The 15253-nt window shown below is 37.0% G+C and overlaps 5 protein-coding genes across 10 annotated transcripts; 3 read left to right on the forward strand and 2 right to left on the reverse strand.

The window, feature by feature from the left end:
- Positions 1-355: 355 nt before the first annotated feature.
- On the reverse strand, positions 356-2407 carry LOC148561242 (putative xyloglucan 6-xylosyltransferase 3). Its single transcript, XM_088490016.1, has one exon. It carries the CDS (start codon positions 2073-2075, stop codon positions 723-725), a length of 1353 nt encoding a protein of 450 aa, XP_088346142.1. The 5' UTR covers positions 2076-2407; the 3' UTR covers positions 356-722.
- Positions 2408-6756: 4349 nt separating this feature from the next.
- LOC107622456 (vesicle transport v-SNARE 11-like) lies at positions 6757-7762 on the forward strand. 4 transcript variants are annotated; one of them, XM_088490017.1, is made up of 5 exons: positions 6757-6853; positions 6913-6971; positions 7126-7296; positions 7363-7536; positions 7610-7762. In XM_088490017.1, exons 1-5 carry the CDS (start codon positions 6757-6759, stop codon positions 7760-7762), a joined length of 654 nt encoding a protein of 217 aa, XP_088346143.1. The 4 variants fall into 4 exon arrangements, with proteins under 4 accessions (XP_088346143.1, XP_088346145.1, XP_088346144.1 ...); XM_088490019.1 differs by having other exon boundaries at positions 7126-7293; XM_088490018.1 differs by having other exon boundaries at positions 6757-6850.
- A 223-nt stretch (positions 7763-7985) lies between these two features.
- On the forward strand, positions 7986-10215 carry LOC107623733 (uncharacterized). Its single transcript, XM_016326092.3, is given in 2 exon segments — positions 7986-9672; positions 9675-10215. Coding segments are annotated over 2 exon segments (1833 nt in total). The 5' UTR covers positions 7986-8093; the 3' UTR covers positions 9929-10215.
- An 85-nt stretch (positions 10216-10300) lies between these two features.
- On the forward strand, positions 10301-11746 carry LOC148561243 (putative pentatricopeptide repeat-containing protein At1g74400). Its single transcript, XM_088489374.1, has one exon. The coding sequence runs from the start codon at positions 10325-10327 to the stop codon at positions 11627-11629; it is 1305 nt and encodes a 434-aa protein (XP_088345500.1). The 5' UTR covers positions 10301-10324; the 3' UTR covers positions 11630-11746.
- An 827-nt stretch (positions 11747-12573) lies between these two features.
- LOC148561244 (uncharacterized) lies at positions 12574-13945 on the reverse strand. Of its 3 annotated transcripts, none has more exons than XM_088489377.1 (4): positions 13904-13945; positions 13664-13721; positions 13142-13396; positions 12574-12995 (listed from the first exon to the last, which is right to left on the reverse strand). In XM_088489377.1, the coding sequence occupies exons 2-4, from the start codon at positions 13688-13690 to the stop codon at positions 12843-12845; spliced, it is 435 nt and encodes a 144-aa protein (XP_088345503.1). In that variant the 5' UTR covers positions 13691-13721; positions 13904-13945; the 3' UTR covers positions 12574-12842. The 3 variants fall into 3 exon arrangements, with proteins under 3 accessions (XP_088345503.1, XP_088345501.1, XP_088345502.1); XM_088489375.1 differs by lacking the exon at positions 13904-13945 and adding an exon at positions 13859-13903; XM_088489376.1 differs by lacking the exon at positions 13904-13945 and adding an exon at positions 13837-13862.
- Between the last annotated feature and the right edge of the window lie 1308 nt (positions 13946-15253).

Raw genomic sequence — 15253 nt, forward strand, 5'->3', positions numbered from 1 at the left:
TATGTTTGCTAAGGATTTTCATGACTACATAGATTGATTGGTGAGAATCCTTCAATGCTTCTCTGAACTAAACCATCAGCTGTAGAAGAGTAAGGTTCGAAGCATACTAAAAGCAAATTATTGCTCTACACTCATGAATAATCATTGATAAATTTGCTGCTTTAAAGCACGAGTGAATCAAATAAAATATGAAAGGAATATTTGTTTCAAGATAACTTCAGAATGCATTCTGGTTGGTTAGTTCCACAAGATTGGGTACAGTGCATTCAAACTCCTAATGAAAGCTGTAAATAAGACAAAAAGAAACAATTGTCTTTTGCAACAATAAGACAACAATTGACAGAGTAAATGTGAATGAGTCGAATAACAGAATTTGCATGTCATTCATAGCAATATATCAAAAGGATTCACTTCCAAACATGGAAGAATAAATTAGGGGCATGAATTCATGGCCAAGAAGAAGAGAGAATACAATGTGGGTGCTCAGTATACAAGCATATTAATCATTCATCTCCGTAAATAAAATTTGCTTTTGCTTACTGATTACTCAAAAACATGGTAACAGGGAGATATATAACTTATGAAAGAATTTCATCCTATAACAGTTCTCAAAAGGGGCAACCCGAGACAACAAGTCAACAACAAGAAATAATCAAATTCCAATTCTAATTATTGCCCTGTAACATCATCAATCATCACCAAAACATGTTTCTCACCAGTCACTAGCTCTTTGATTCAGTGGTGCTCGGATGATGTCTCCTTATATCGAACTTGTCTACGAATTCCAAAGGAGTAACAGTCTCATTCCTGATCCTCTTGATCTTGGGGCTCAAAAGCCCGCGATGACTGAACCCGTAGAGCTTGAGCACCTGATTATCCGCGAAATTGAAGGCCCTCTCCATGCTGCTGAGGCACCTCTCCACAGGGTAATCCCCATAGCTCCCACAAGGCTTGCAGCCCACGAAATGCGTCACAAACGGCCACCTCTCGTCGCCAAGCCCAGGATGATACTTCTCCGCCATCTCCTCATAGCGGTCGACAAGCCCGGCCCAGTAGCCGTGCAGATAGTAAGAATTCTCAAGGAAAACCTTCTCCATCCACACTTCCTTGGACAGCAAGAGATATATGAGTGCAGACTGATCGTCGGCCTCAAATGCTGGGCGGCCTTTGAGATTGGCAGTGAGGATCCTGCCGGCTTCCTCCCTGATGGGTCCTTTTGGGCCCATGGGGGCCCACTCATCAAGCAAATCCAAGGACCACTGGCAATTCCTAAAGAGGAAGCTGCCAGTATTGACGGCAATCCAAGACTTCTGCTCGAACAAGAGATCAGGGTAACCGTGGAGGACTAAATTGTAATTCTCATACTTGGAGAAGGGAAGCTCGAAAACCATGTCGGTGAAGAAGGCGTCACTATCCATCCACCAAATCCACTCGACCTCAGGGTGCGAGAGCATCAACCGTCTAATCATCGGCAATTTGGCCCAATAACCGGCGAGCTCCTTGTCCAAATGAGCGATGTTGTAAACGATCTCGATGCCGTGAATTCTGCAGTAATCGATCTTGTTCTTGATGGATTTGAGAAGGTAGTGGTCGCCGATGGGGTTATCGCAGGGTTTGGGCGGGGATCCGGTGAGGAGCAAGATCCGTGCCTTGCCGCGAACGAGGTTAGGGTATTCGGGATTGTTTTGGAGCCAGTGCTGGCGTTCGCGGTCCCAATTGCGGATCTTAGGGCCGAGGGAGAAGGAGGAGCTGGCGTTGAGGGCGATGTCGGGCTCGTCGGGTTCGTTAGGGTCGGAGTCGGATCGGATCTCGGCGAGGATACGGTTGGTCTCCTCGATGAGGTTCTGGTTGACGGCGTCGGCGTCGGAGGAGCCGAGATTGACGCCGATGGTGCCGCGGAGAACGAGGATGGTGACGAAGCCGCAGAGGATGGTGATCTTGATGTTGTTGAAGGTTTTGGAGATCTGGCGGGAGCGCGGTGGGTTGCGTCTTGCATTGGAGGCGGCAAGTGCGGTGGTGGTGGGGAGGGCGGTGGCGGTGGCCCTCTTCTGAGCGGAGAGGGTGTCTTGGCCCATTATTGGTACGTGACAGGAGTTGCAATGATTAAATGAAAAATTGAAAATAATGGGAGCCTGCTAGCTCGCTCGCTCAGCATCTACGATCCATGTTATTGGGTTCCAATGCTTTCCGACATGTGTCCAACACCCATTTCTTCAACGATTCTTATTTTATTTCACTCGCTTATGTTGCGCCATTCATCATGTATAAATAATCAATGCTAGATCACTAGATCTCTCTGCACTCTCTTATACTATATTCCTTACAACACCTAGATACTCAAAATAATTATTATTATTGCTAAGTTTTTTTTTTTTTTTGTAATCCTTTGTATTTTAGAACATCTAAATTCAATATTCACTATTCATTTTTTTTAGAATTTAGATTTTTTAAAGTATAAAATTATTCACCATTAATTTTATAATTAATTTAAGAATAATTAATTTTTTACTTTAGTATTTTATTAATTTTTTTATTTTAGAAAAATTAGGTGCAACTTTTTTCTATTCTTTGTTGTCTGTTGCTTGTTGTTTGTTGGTTGTTATTATTGTTTTATTTCTTAGTGTGCTTGTTTTGTTGTTTTTGAGTCTCTGTAACTCTTTTTCCATGTTCGAGATTTCCGAGAGGGTGAAAACTTATCAAAGAAAAAAAAAAGGTAACCAAATTATTTGATGACGACAATAATAAATATCCCTTAAAATATTAATGATGTAGTTATTTCATTGCTTATATATACAATTTGCCAGCTGAGATTTGAAGAATAAAACTTTGAAGTATCACTGATGAGTAGAAATCTTTGTACAAAAATAATATACTCACCTTCACTTTTTAAGTAATGCTAAACAGCCAAAACTTGTCTTATTTAATATTTATTAATTATCACAATAATTAATGAATACTAAATAAAATAAGTTATGGTTATTTTTGGCTAATTTTCTTTGGCTACCAAACATTTCTGCTCTTTCCAGTATATTAACGGAGGGAGAGAGAGAGTAGAGAGTATTAAGTGATTAGGGTATTTGCAAGAGATTCTTGTTAGAAAAATCTGAATTATTAATGGTTGTTGGGTAATAGATGTGCTTTGATTTCAAATAATGACAACCATGTTTAATTTGTTAGATATTGTTAGCGCGTTGTCTTAGTTAGCATACCTGTTTGCTGTCTCACAATTAGGGCTGGAAGTGAGCCAAGCTGAGCCGAGCTAGACCAAACTCAAGCTCGGCTCACGAAAATTGAGCTTGGTTCACGGCTCGACTCATTTACAATCGAGCTTATTTCTTAAACTCAAACTCGGCTCACCAAAAGTTCACGAGCTGGCTCGAGCTCACGAGCTGGCTCAAATAAGAGAAACATAGATACATAATCTATAATTTTATATCAATAAATTATAACTTATATATTTTTAAAAATATTTGAAAAGATCAATTTTATATATTGTTTATCTATCAATAAATTATAAATTTTTTATTTATGTCCTATATTAAAATTATATGTAAAAAATAAATATAAATATTAAATAATTAAGTATATATATATATATATATATATATATATATATCGAGCCAGCTCACGAGCTAATGAGCTGAGCTTATCCAAGCTCAAGCTCGACTCATTTAATTTATGAGCTCAATTTCAGGCTCAAGCTTGGCTCACTAGCTCATGAGCTTAGCTTATCGAACTGTTAACGAGTCGAGTTCGAGCTGGCTCATGAGCTGGCTTGACTCACTTCCAGCCCTACTCACAATGACATTAGATATAACTTACAGTTTATATGCAATGAAAGCATAGATGAGTGGAATCCCCCATCCATTGGTACTTTTAAGATTAATTGTGATGCTAGTTATTTTGGTTCGGGTGATAGTGTTAGTTTTGTTTGTGTTATTAGAGATTGTAATGGGAGCTGGCAAAGGGGGTGTTTGGGAATGATTGAGAGTAATAGTATTCTTCAAGGAGAATTGTTTGCTATTTGGAGAGGATATCTCTTAGTTTGGGATGTGGGTCAACAAGATGTTATTTGTGAGACGGATTGTGTGGAAGCATTTAATCTTGTTACTCAAGATGGTTTTGGGTTTATTGATCCACTGGTGCTCAAAATAAGAGATATCATGCATTGGAATTGGCGGGTTGACTTTCGTTTGATTATGAGAGATGCAAACACGGTGGCAGATACTATGGCAAAGATGGCGATGAAGGTACAACTTTCGCATGTGGAGCTTCTTTCACCTTGGGAGGAGTTTAAGAGTAGTCTTAAACGGGACTGTCCCTCTATTTAGGCAGTTCCTTATTTTGTTTATTTTGTTTTTCTTTGTTTAATTTATTTCAGTCACCAAAAATATCACATATGAATGCAATTATTGCCATTAAATCAATCAGGTTAAGCATATATGTATGCACTCTAATCGTGAATCAAAGACTCATACCTGTTTGTGTGATTTACCCTTTGATTTATGAGTAGAGATTGAGAATGTGAGAATTTTTGTATATTCAACATAAAGCACGTAGACCACAATACATGGCAAATGACAAATGCCCAACGACAGAGAGAAAAAGCATCGCAACTTGAAGAGGTGTACATGGTTCGGTCCGACCCGAAGACTTGGCCTGGTCTCGAATATTTTAGGGGCTAATTTAGTGTGATTTTATCGGGTCTAGGGTCGGGTAAGGGTCTCAAAAATAGATCCGGTCATTATTTCGGGTCGGATTCGAACCATTGCACGGGTCACCCGAACTCGACTCGATGGTCCGGTCATCATACACAATTAATATTTTGTGTTATTAGTGGTGAATGATAGCTATTCTTATGTGAAATTTAAATATTGTAAACCTTAATATTTTGTGCTATTAGTCATTATAAGATTATAAGTTAATGTTTTATGTTTAAAATGCATAAGACTTTAGACTAATGCATAATATTGTGTTATTTGTATTGATTTAAATATTTGGTGTTATTAGACAATATTAATATTGGTTATGGTTATGCTTTAATTTTAGAGAAGTGTTGGTTCTTGTTATATTTTTTTAAATAAATTTTACTATGTGAATTGTGAAATAATAGTTGGAGATTATGTGATTTTTACATGCTAAAGACCTGGTTTTCATCCGGTTTTTATTCGATTTTTACCCGATCCGAAGGTGCGTAGGTTTCATCGAATCTAAGATTGGGTTAGGATCTAAAAATTACGTCCGATCTATATTTTGGGTCGAGTCTGAATTAAGCCAAACCTAATGTGGCCCGGGTCCATGTACACCCCTGTCAACTTGGTTATGCTTATATTCTATTTTTCTTGAAAATACGCACACATACATGTTTACTACTAATTGTTCATCGTTTTTCATTTTAATTTATGCTTTTGTTTATATAATAATATAATCTAATAGAATATGAGATCGGATCCCTCTACAACATGTCCATCTTCACATCATGTTTTTGTCTCTAACCTGTCCCTCTGCATAACGTGAGCACGTTCTCTGTATAGCCTTAGGTAGCTTTCCAAATTTTTTCGCTCTATATATGCATATGTATGTATGTATGTTCATAAAAAAAATGTTTGATATATGTGATACAATTCATCAGTTTGTAGATAGAATAATAAGATGAAATTTGAATTAACCAAATACTAATAAAAATAAAATTGTGAAGTGAAAATGATGATATCCTACTTAGCTTACTTGATTTGTTTATATCCGTAATGAGTTAGAATAGGTTAATAATTCAATTAAATAATTTTTATTAATGAGTAGAATTTTATAAAAATAAAAAGTAATCAATTATGCATGAATTTAGTGATTAATACTTTTTTTTTTTAATTTTTTTCAATATAAAATTATCTTTTTCATCTCTTTTTGATTTAATTTAATTCTTTTCTGATTTACTATCTCTTTTTCGAATTTGATTTAATTATTTTTTAGTTCACTCTTATTCTTTCCCTTACAGCATCATAGAATGTGCACTATTACATGATGAACACCCTTTCAATTTGAGTATATAGCAAACATTATTAAGAATAGTGTTAGACACTACTTCTTTTTTTTTTTTTTTTTTTTACCAAAGATAAGAGACTCGAATTCGTAACCTCTTAATTGAGTATGAGGAGACTATGCCATTTGAGCTATTACTCATTAGCGTGTTAGACACTACTTTAGTTTCCAAATTTCTTGGAATAATATTATATTGGGCTTATATAAAAGCTAAAAAGTGATTATTGTATATTTTGCTGCTCCTTTATAATATCAAATCAGTATCTATCTTTAGAGGAAGTTATAGACTTAATGATCTCACATTACATTAATCTAGATAAAGAAATAAATAATCAAGGGAATAACAAAGTAATATAATAAAGAGAGGTTAATATAATTAAAATTCAAGCGTATTAAGCTTAAGCAATTAAGCAAGTTTCGTTGTTATTCTTCTTCGATTCTTCGATTTCACAAGCAACGTAGCCTCTCCTCCGATCAATCTAAGGCCAACGCTCCCGCCAATCTCAGCTACGGTATTATAAAAGCCACAACTTTTCGAGATTCAATTTCTTTGAGAAAACAAAATTAACATGAAAAATTAGAAAATAATGACGATCACAGATGGAAATCATTTAATTTCAGATCAATTTTTTAAACACTATTTCAAGATTTCATTTTAGATCAAGTTTATTTGAATAGAATTGAAATGTGAAGTACATTTGGTGGTGGAAATTAGGAAAAATGAGTGCGGTGTTTGAAGGTTACGAGCGTCAATACTGTGAGCTGTCTTCAAATCTGTCAAGACAATGCAGTGCAGCCTCTTCTCTTGATGGAGGTAGTAATAGTTCTTTCTTTGATTTGCTTTTTAGAAAATAATTAATTAGTTCTGTGGTGCAGAGCAGAAGAAGCTGAAAATTTCTGAAATAAAAGCTGGAATCGATGATGGTGATACATTGGTACAACAACAAGACTTGTGCACGTCGTCATTTTTAGTTAATATTTTGAAATGTCTGGTGATTGATATTTGTTATACGGTGGAAACTCAGGTGCAGTCGACTTCACGTGAAGTAGACTTCACCTTAGTTTTCACCTTGTTATATATATATCTAGATTCGAAAAATGGAGCTTGAAGCAAGGAGCGCAAGCATGAAGGCATCTCTTCTTGTCAAGTTAAGGGAATACAAAACGGATTTGAACAACTTGAAAAGTGAGCTTAAAAGAATCACATCGGCTACTAATAATGATGAGTTGTTGGAATTGGGACAGGCTGATACATTGGCGGTTGGTATCATTCTTCTTGCTCTGTTTTGGTAGTTAATTAGTTGATGTAATGATGATAGCATGCAGGTGTCATCAAACGATCACAGAGAAAGACTGGTAATGTCTACAGAGAGATTGAATCAGTCGTCTGAAAGAATAAAGGAGAGCAGGAGAAGCATGCTGGAAACAGAGGAGCTTGGCGCCGCCATCCTCCAAGATTTGCATCAACAACGCCAGTCACTACTTCATGCCCACAACACGGTAACTTCAAGATTTAGTACCACTCACCTTACTAACTAACTAACTAACTAACCATATACGCAATGCAATGCAGCTTCATGGAGTGGATGATAACATCGACAAAAGCAAGAAGATTTTGACAGCCATCTCAAGAAGGATGAGTAGGAATAAGTGGATTCTTGGCTCCTTCATGGCAGCCATAGTCCTTGCAATTATAGTTATCTTAACCATTAAACTCTCTCGTTAGCCCCCTTTCATGTAACAATACTTATTTTTATATTTAAAATAAAAATAAAAGAAATTAGCGGCAGCTTCATAGAGTAACTAAAAAGCTAAGGAACCAAGTTGGGTTGGTCTAGTGGTTAGCTCATTAGTCCGCTTAAGCAAATGTCGGGGTTCGAATCCCGCCTTGTGCATGCAGCAACTCATTGGTCAGCAACAAACCCTTAAATGGAGCTCAGTACCGCGACGGATTAGTTCTTGGCCTGTCGGGATGGGGGATACCATGGAAAACCAAAAAAAAAAACTAAAAAGCTAAGGAGGTGGAATCATGAATTCATGATTCATGAATCCATCCAATGTGGAAGTTGAAGTACGTCGCCGGTCGTCTCAGTCCCAATCGCACATTCCCGACTGCCCTACGCCTCTTCAACCACGCTTCCACCCAACGCCACCCTCCTCAACCTTCCTCAACCGTCATCTCTCAAACCAACTTCTCCAGAGCCATCTCACTCACCAAACAACTCGTCCTCTCCAATTCCCACACCGCCTGCTCCTCCCTCTTCCACGCGCTCACCCACTCCCAAGCACCCAACTTGGCTTCCGTCCTCATAGTCGCCTTCTGCGAATTGGGTCATGTCCAAGAAGCTCTTTCGGTGTATAGAAACGTCTCTTCTTTGCCTCTCTTGAAGGCTTGCAACGCGCTTCTTCACGCCCTCGTCAACACCCACAGATTTGATTCACTGTGGGAGGTCTATGGGGACATGGTGTCGCGTGGATTCTCCCCTACCGTTGTGAGCTACGGCATTTTGATGCAGGGCTGCTGCAGCCAAGCTGATTCTGTTGGTGCACGCAAGCTATTTGATGAAATGCTCCACCGCAAAATTGAACCAACCGTTGTGGTTTACACTATTATGATCAGTGTTCTTTGCAATGAGGGTCGAATGGGAGATGCCGAGGGCGTCTTCCGTTTGATGAGGGAATCCGGAGTGGCGCCTAATTTGTACACTTATAAGACTCTCATGGATGGTTATGGCAAGGTAGCTAATGTGATCCGGGTTTTCGAGTTGTATGCTGAAATGCTCTGGCATGGATTGCACCCTAATGTTGTCACATTTACTACTATGATAGATATTCTGTGCAAGGTGGTGGGGGATCTGAAAACGGCAAGGAATTGCTTTGTGTATATGGCAAAATTCGGGGTTGTCCCTAACGCGTATGCTTATAATTCTTTGATTGACGGATGCTGTAAGGCTGGGAACTTGTCAGAAGCAATGCGTTGGAAGCTAGAAATGGAAAGGTCTAAAATCTCTCCGGATGTTTTCACTTACAATATCCTCATTAAGGGTCTGTGCGACTTGGGGAGATTGGAAGAAGCTGAGGGTTTGATGCAGAAGATGGAGGCTGCAGGAGTTCTTGCGAATTCTGTGACATATAATGTGATGATTGATGGGTACTGCAAGAAAGGCAATATGGAGAAGGCCATTGAGGTGTGCTCTGAAATGGTTGAAAGGAAAATTGAACCCAATGTCATAACGTATTCTACGTTGATTGATGGGTTTTGCAAGAACAGGAGTGTAAATGCTGCAATGGGCATGTACACAGAAATGGTAATCAAAGGTCTTGTGCCGGATGTGGTGACTTACACAGCTCTGATTGACGGGCATTGCAAGCACGGGAACATGAAAGAGGCTTTCAGGCTGCTCAAGGAGATGCTTGATGCAGGATTAACACCAAATGCGTTTACATTTAGTTGTTTAATTGATGGCCTTCTGAAAGACGGAAGAACATCTGATGCAATCAAACTGTTCTTGGAGAAAACCCGAGCTGGTTTCGCTGGAGTTAAAATGCATAGCAGCCTGTATTCTCCAAACAATGTGACGTATGTGATTTTAGTTCAAGGTTTGTGCAAAGATGGACAAATTTTTAAGGCAACTAAGTTTTTGCGGATATGAGACATAATGGTTTCCAACCAGACATGCTAGTTTATGTTATAATGTTGCAAGCACATTTCCGATACAAGCACATGCTTGATGTAATGATGCTGCATGCAGACATGGTGAAGACGGGGGTTGTGCAAAACGCTTCGGTACATCGTGTATTGTCTAGGGGCTATCAAGAGAATGGATATCTGAGATCAGCTCATTTGTGTTCTGAGTATTTAATGGAAGAAGATGGTATGCAGCATTCTTAATCAGCTCCTTTTTTGTTTTTCAAGAAAAAAAGAAAAAAAAATTTCGACAGCTCTAAATAGATTAGACCAATAAGCACAGCTGAATTAGGAGGTAGTGCTAGTTGAATCAGAGATTTCATAATTCAAGCCCCTGTATGCAGATGTATCAAAACTCAAAAGGAAAAGTTTTGCTACCCAAAGAGTTGTATTGCTCTAGAATGATTGCCCAATAGGAGGATATATGTGGTTTCGACAAACAATAAAAATAAAAATAAAAATGAAAAAATAGAACATTTCTGCTATGAATACTGGCCAAAAGTGTCAACGAAAGTATATTCATCAATGCATGATATCAGATTTCTGCTAACCACATAGCATTGTTGTTTCGTATTTGTGAGTCACTTACACGGTTCATTCATGACACCCTTGAAATGGTTCACCCCTTTGGTTCAAAGGAGTGTGAACAAGTTGGTTTATGTACCCATGTCTACGTCGAATCGCAAAGCCCAGTTCCACAATATCCTCAAGCCACCAAAGCCAAACCAGACCCTTAAGAAGTACCTTGATGGTAACAACCCCACCAAAGTGCTGCTACACTTCAGATATTTGATGAGAGAAAGAACCACTTTCAACTCAATAGACAGCTTCACTTTCCTGTTTGCCCTCAAAGCCTGCAACAAGAGACATTCCTCAATCCATGGAAAACAATTGCATGGTCTCATCACAAAATTTGGATACAAAGACATAGTCCAACTCCAGACATCACTTCTGAAAGTGTATGCTGAAGGGGGAAACCTGTGCAGTGCCCACCAAGTATTTGATGAAATGCCCACTAAGAACATTGTATGTTGGACCTCTTTGATTTCTGCATATGTTGACAATCATAAACCCAACAAAGCCTTAGAGACGTTCAGAATGATGCAGATGGACAATGTCGAACCTGATCAAGTCACAGTAACAGTTGCTCTCTCCGCATGTGCTGATACTGGGGCACTGGAACTGGGTAATTCGATTCATAATTTCATCCGGCGCAAAGGAGGGCTGAAAATAGATTTGTGCTTGAATAATGCTCTCATTAACATGTATGCTAAATGTGGGGATATCACTACAGCAAGGAGATTGTTTGACAGCACAAAGATCAAAGATGTCACAACTTGGACGTCCATGATTGTGGGGCATGCGCTGCATGGTCAAGCATATGAAGCTCTTGAGCTTTTCTCAGAAATGAACACGGGCTTCAACGTAGTCCCAAACGATGTAACCTTCATAGGAGTTTTAATGGCTTGCAGCCATGCAGGATTGGTTGAGGAAGGGAAGCAACATTTCAGAAGTATGACCGAGGATTACGGCATTCGGCCTAGAGAGGCTCACTTTGGCTGCATGGTGGATCTTTTATGTAGAGGTGGTTGTCTAAAAGACGCATATTACTTTATTATGGAGATGCCGGTGCAGTCTAATGCAGTCATTTGGCGAACCTTGCTGGGGGCTTGCAGCCTCCATGGTGAACTGGAGCTAGCTGCAGAAGCTCGGGAGAAACTGCTCAAGTTGGACCCTAACTATGTGGGTGATAGTGTTGCTTTGTCCAATATTTATGCAGATAAAAGGATGTGGAATAACAAGATGATTGCTAGGAATCAGATCAAACAATCAAGAGCTCCTGGTTGCAGTTCCATTGAGGTGACAAGTGGAGTTGGTGAATTTGTAATTGTCAATAATCCTTAGAAGAGGGAAAGATATACCTTGCTAATCAGAATACCTATGAAAGGGTCGTTTAGATATAGAAGCAAATTCAGCAAAGCTGTTAAGTTGTAAACAAACTTTGTAACCATGAAAAGAAAAATGATAATATTTATCATCAAATGACACCTTTCAATTAAGGTAAAAAGCTCTTTGTCAAAGGCTCGAGGTGAATTTTCTGCCAGCTTAGTTTATCAAAATTGATAGGTATGGTTATGGCAGTATAAACTAATAATACGTCAAAATTAACCTCCATGATTAATGACACAATAGTAGCTTTTGAGTTTTTAAATAAGGTAAAAATAAAATACATTAAGCTTCTTTGATCCTCTCTTTCTTTTTTCCCCTTCTTTCCAGGAGAACATATTAACATAGTGCTAGTAGTAATTTTATTTATTTAATCGAATTAAAATTGTTGGAAAATATATAGCAAGAATGAGTTAGTTGTATAGAAGGAAGGAATCCCGAAAATAGCTTACATATTTCATGGTTAGAATTGTCGGAATTTAAATCTTTCATGGTCAGCAATGGGGTAGTTTATTCTAAATGAATAGATTCCTGTTTCTTCTTTCCAAGAATTCTGCACCAATCATGCTTATGATACTCAACCAAAAATAAGATTCTTAGTCCCACAATGAATTGAAAACTCAATAACAACTTAAAAAGAAATATGAACAAATGATGGAGATATATGAATCATATATTGCTACATTAGCAATGATGTTTGAACAGACCACCCACTAACTTAAGAACCCTACCAAATGCAATTAAACTCAAAGAAAATTACCTTTGCAAACTCTGCTGGTGGGACCTTATCTCCTTTGCAAAATCATATATGAATCAACTATTAAAGCCTTTTGCACACGTAATATACGCTCACTCCATAGAGCTCTCAATTTTGTAGGCACCAAGCTTAAAGAATGAAACCATTTGAGAGTAAATGTTTTAATCGAAACACCAAATTCAAATAAATTTCTATGATCGGAGCAGGAAAGTTTAATAACATCTATATACAAAGAAAATCAAGTTAGCTTCTAATCAGCGTGACATCAGTAGTATACGCCCTAATCTCGAGTTGACATGCTGACAGCCTAGTATCATGTTCTAAAGGCTTCAACTAGGAGCCTAATTAGTGTTCAGACCATATAGCACTGTGTCTTGAAAAGCTACTTTCCTTCAAGGAGAAACCATGTTGAAACTACTCAGATTCAGAATCTGAAAGTGGCATTTGATAAGCACCCTTTGGTTCCGAATCCGTCATAGAAGGATGCTGATTTTTAGTCGAATCTTTAGTTTGCCGCCTTCGGAGACCATCTCTTGGTCTCCGATTTCTTTCATCCTGGGAAGGTTCCTGTCATAATGAAAGGCAGAGATAGTACATTCCTTATATTACTTTTTCTCCTTATAAAATGTTGAATTATTTTCCAAAACCAAAGATGTGAAAAAATACCAGAATGTGATACATGTTCTGCTATGCAAGATTTAGCCAAAAATTACCTCAGAACTTGGTTGACTTTGTGGATTTGATTCAGATGTCTGAGCTTGTTGGTTCCTTCGGAACCAAATGGTACCCATAGAAATTAATGCTCCCAGAAGCAAGAAAGGACCAATTCTTGGATCCTCTTGGTAAACCAAGAGTCCTCTAACAACACCCTGAATCCTTTGCTTGAGATTTTCCAAAGGAACCTTTTGCGCAGTTCTAGACCAACCAGGATCTTTGTCATCTGGAACAAGAGCTGGAGTTCGTAGTGTCTGTGAAGATGCCACAGAAATAAAATAAGAAAACTATAAAGAATTTGAACCCATCAATACCTATCTCTCATTTGAATGCATCAAAATGAATGGCATTCATGAAACTATGATCACATAAGCAGATGAAGTTTTTGAATACAGCAATTAATCATAATTCAAAAACAAATAATTGATTTAAGGAGGCAGAGGAAACATCCCAAGTTATGTCCCTATGTTATATAGTGCTAACAAGCAAAACTTGTAAGTTAAAACCTAAAAAAGACTTACAAAGAATGGTAATTCTCGTGTCACCATCTTTTATTATACTTGAAATCCATTGGCTTATCTGCAGAAAAACAAAAAAAAAAATAGAAAATATAATGAGAAAAACTGGATTTAACATCATTATGTCAAGTAATCAACATAATTTTTGATAAGTTATAAAAGAAATGCCAAACTACTTATGGCAGAGAAACATCATACAAAGCACCATTGGCGATGTGGAAATTTCAGTGTAAAAGAACGAACCTCTGAGATATCATTTGCACCCTTATATCAAGCCAAGCAAACGTCAACCGCTTGCTAATAATTACAGTTATTTAAAGTTGACTGATTAAGAATTGTTTATCTATACTTAAAATTGATGGTGAAGACATACTTAAAAGTGGTATAATTATAAGCAAGTTTTACTTTTATTTCATCTTCTTTTTTTTTCAATGTTAATCTCTTAGCTATATGTTAAAATATATAATCATGAGAACCCATGTTTATCTAAAGGATGGAATGTATTTTCAGTTATTCTTTTTTATCATAAAATTATAATACATAATAGAAATATGTATTATCATTGTAATGTTTTCTGCTTTTTAGTATATTATTATATTATTGTTGAGTGAAAATCAATAAATCATATGAAGATATGTTGTATTGTAATTGAGTTGTTTACCCGAATAAGTGATTTTAGGAAAATTAATTGAGTGAAACACACACACAATCATTTATGTTTGAACATCTAAAACTCTAGGTCCAAATTTAGCATAAATAAAATACTTAGAGAAGGTGATGAAGGAGAAGAAGTAAGTGGATGCAAATAGAAGAAACATGATTAGGAAAGAAAGTATTGAAAACCAAATAGCATCTAAGAATGAATTTGGGAAGAGCTAAGTAGATATAAGCAACAGAATTAGCTTCTCTTAACATGCGTTTGAAACAAGCTTTTCAGTTTTGTTATATCATTTCCTCCCTTCCTAATCTTTTTTAGTAGTCAAGTATGTATCTTACTCCCGCATTTCTGTGGGACTATTAACTTTTGTATTTTATGGCCAGCACTTAACCATAAAAAAAAAGTGAGTGATTTTTTATCATTGGATGTAATGTTACACGATTAAAAACACTATTGATGACCAATTGATGGTTACAAAACACAAAAGTTGCTGCCCCTAGCACTCCTCATTTTTAATAGTCTAAGATTACATTTAAGGGGAATGTTCCCATAAAGACGCTTAAAACGTCTTTTTGTAAAAACGCTTACGTTTCGCATTATTATTGGACGTATTAATAGATTGGTTATTTTAAATTTCTTAACAAATTAGAATAAAACCGATTTTTTATATAACAATAACAATAAATCCATTTTTTTTAGAGATTTAATTGTATTTTTAAATTTTTAGGAATTTAAATATTCACAAAACAAAAAATCAGAGATATATTTATCTTTTTATCAAAAAGTTTAAAGATAATCGGTTTTTTTTTTTTGGTGCAAAATTAATTTGGTCTTTTAAAAAATAAGCATACCTATTACATTAAATTTTTATTGGTTTAAAAGAATAAATTTCTATAATAACTCCTGGGATTTATGGAATTATCTAATTTAATTTT

This window comes from Arachis ipaensis, chromosome B6 (genome assembly GCF_059453495.1).
Source record: "Arachis ipaensis isolate K30076 ecotype BB chromosome B6, ASM5945349v1, whole genome shotgun sequence".
NCBI classification, from domain to species: Eukaryota; Viridiplantae; Streptophyta; class Magnoliopsida; order Fabales; family Fabaceae; genus Arachis; species Arachis ipaensis.

Bases quoted from the DNA above. Each gene is read 5' to 3' on its own strand.
- LOC148561242 (XM_088490016.1), bottom strand. From the start codon at position 2,075: ATGGGCCAAGACACCCTCTCCGCTCAGAAGAGGGCCACCGCCACCGCC.
- LOC107622456 (XM_088490017.1), top strand. From the start codon at position 6,757: ATGAGTGCGGTGTTTGAAGGTTACGAGCGTCAATACTGTGAGCTGTCT. The intron at 7,297-7,362 runs GTTGGTATCATT...GATAGCATGCAG, and splicing joins GACAGGCTGATACATTGGCG to GTGTCATCAAACGATCACAG. The intron at 7,537-7,609 runs GTAACTTCAAGA...AATGCAATGCAG, and splicing joins TACTTCATGCCCACAACACG to CTTCATGGAGTGGATGATAA.
- LOC148561243 (XM_088489374.1), top strand. From the start codon at position 10,325: ATGACACCCTTGAAATGGTTCACCCCTTTGGTTCAAAGGAGTGTGAAC.
- LOC148561244 (XM_088489377.1), bottom strand. From the start codon at position 13,690: ATGGTGACACGAGAATTACCATTCTTT. The intron at 13,397-13,663 runs GTAAGTCTTTTT...GCATCTTCACAG, and splicing joins CACGAGAATTACCATTCTTT to ACACTACGAACTCCAGCTCT. The intron at 12,996-13,141 runs GTAATTTTTGGC...TCATTATGACAG, and splicing joins AAAGTCAACCAAGTTCTGAG to GAACCTTCCCAGGATGAAAG.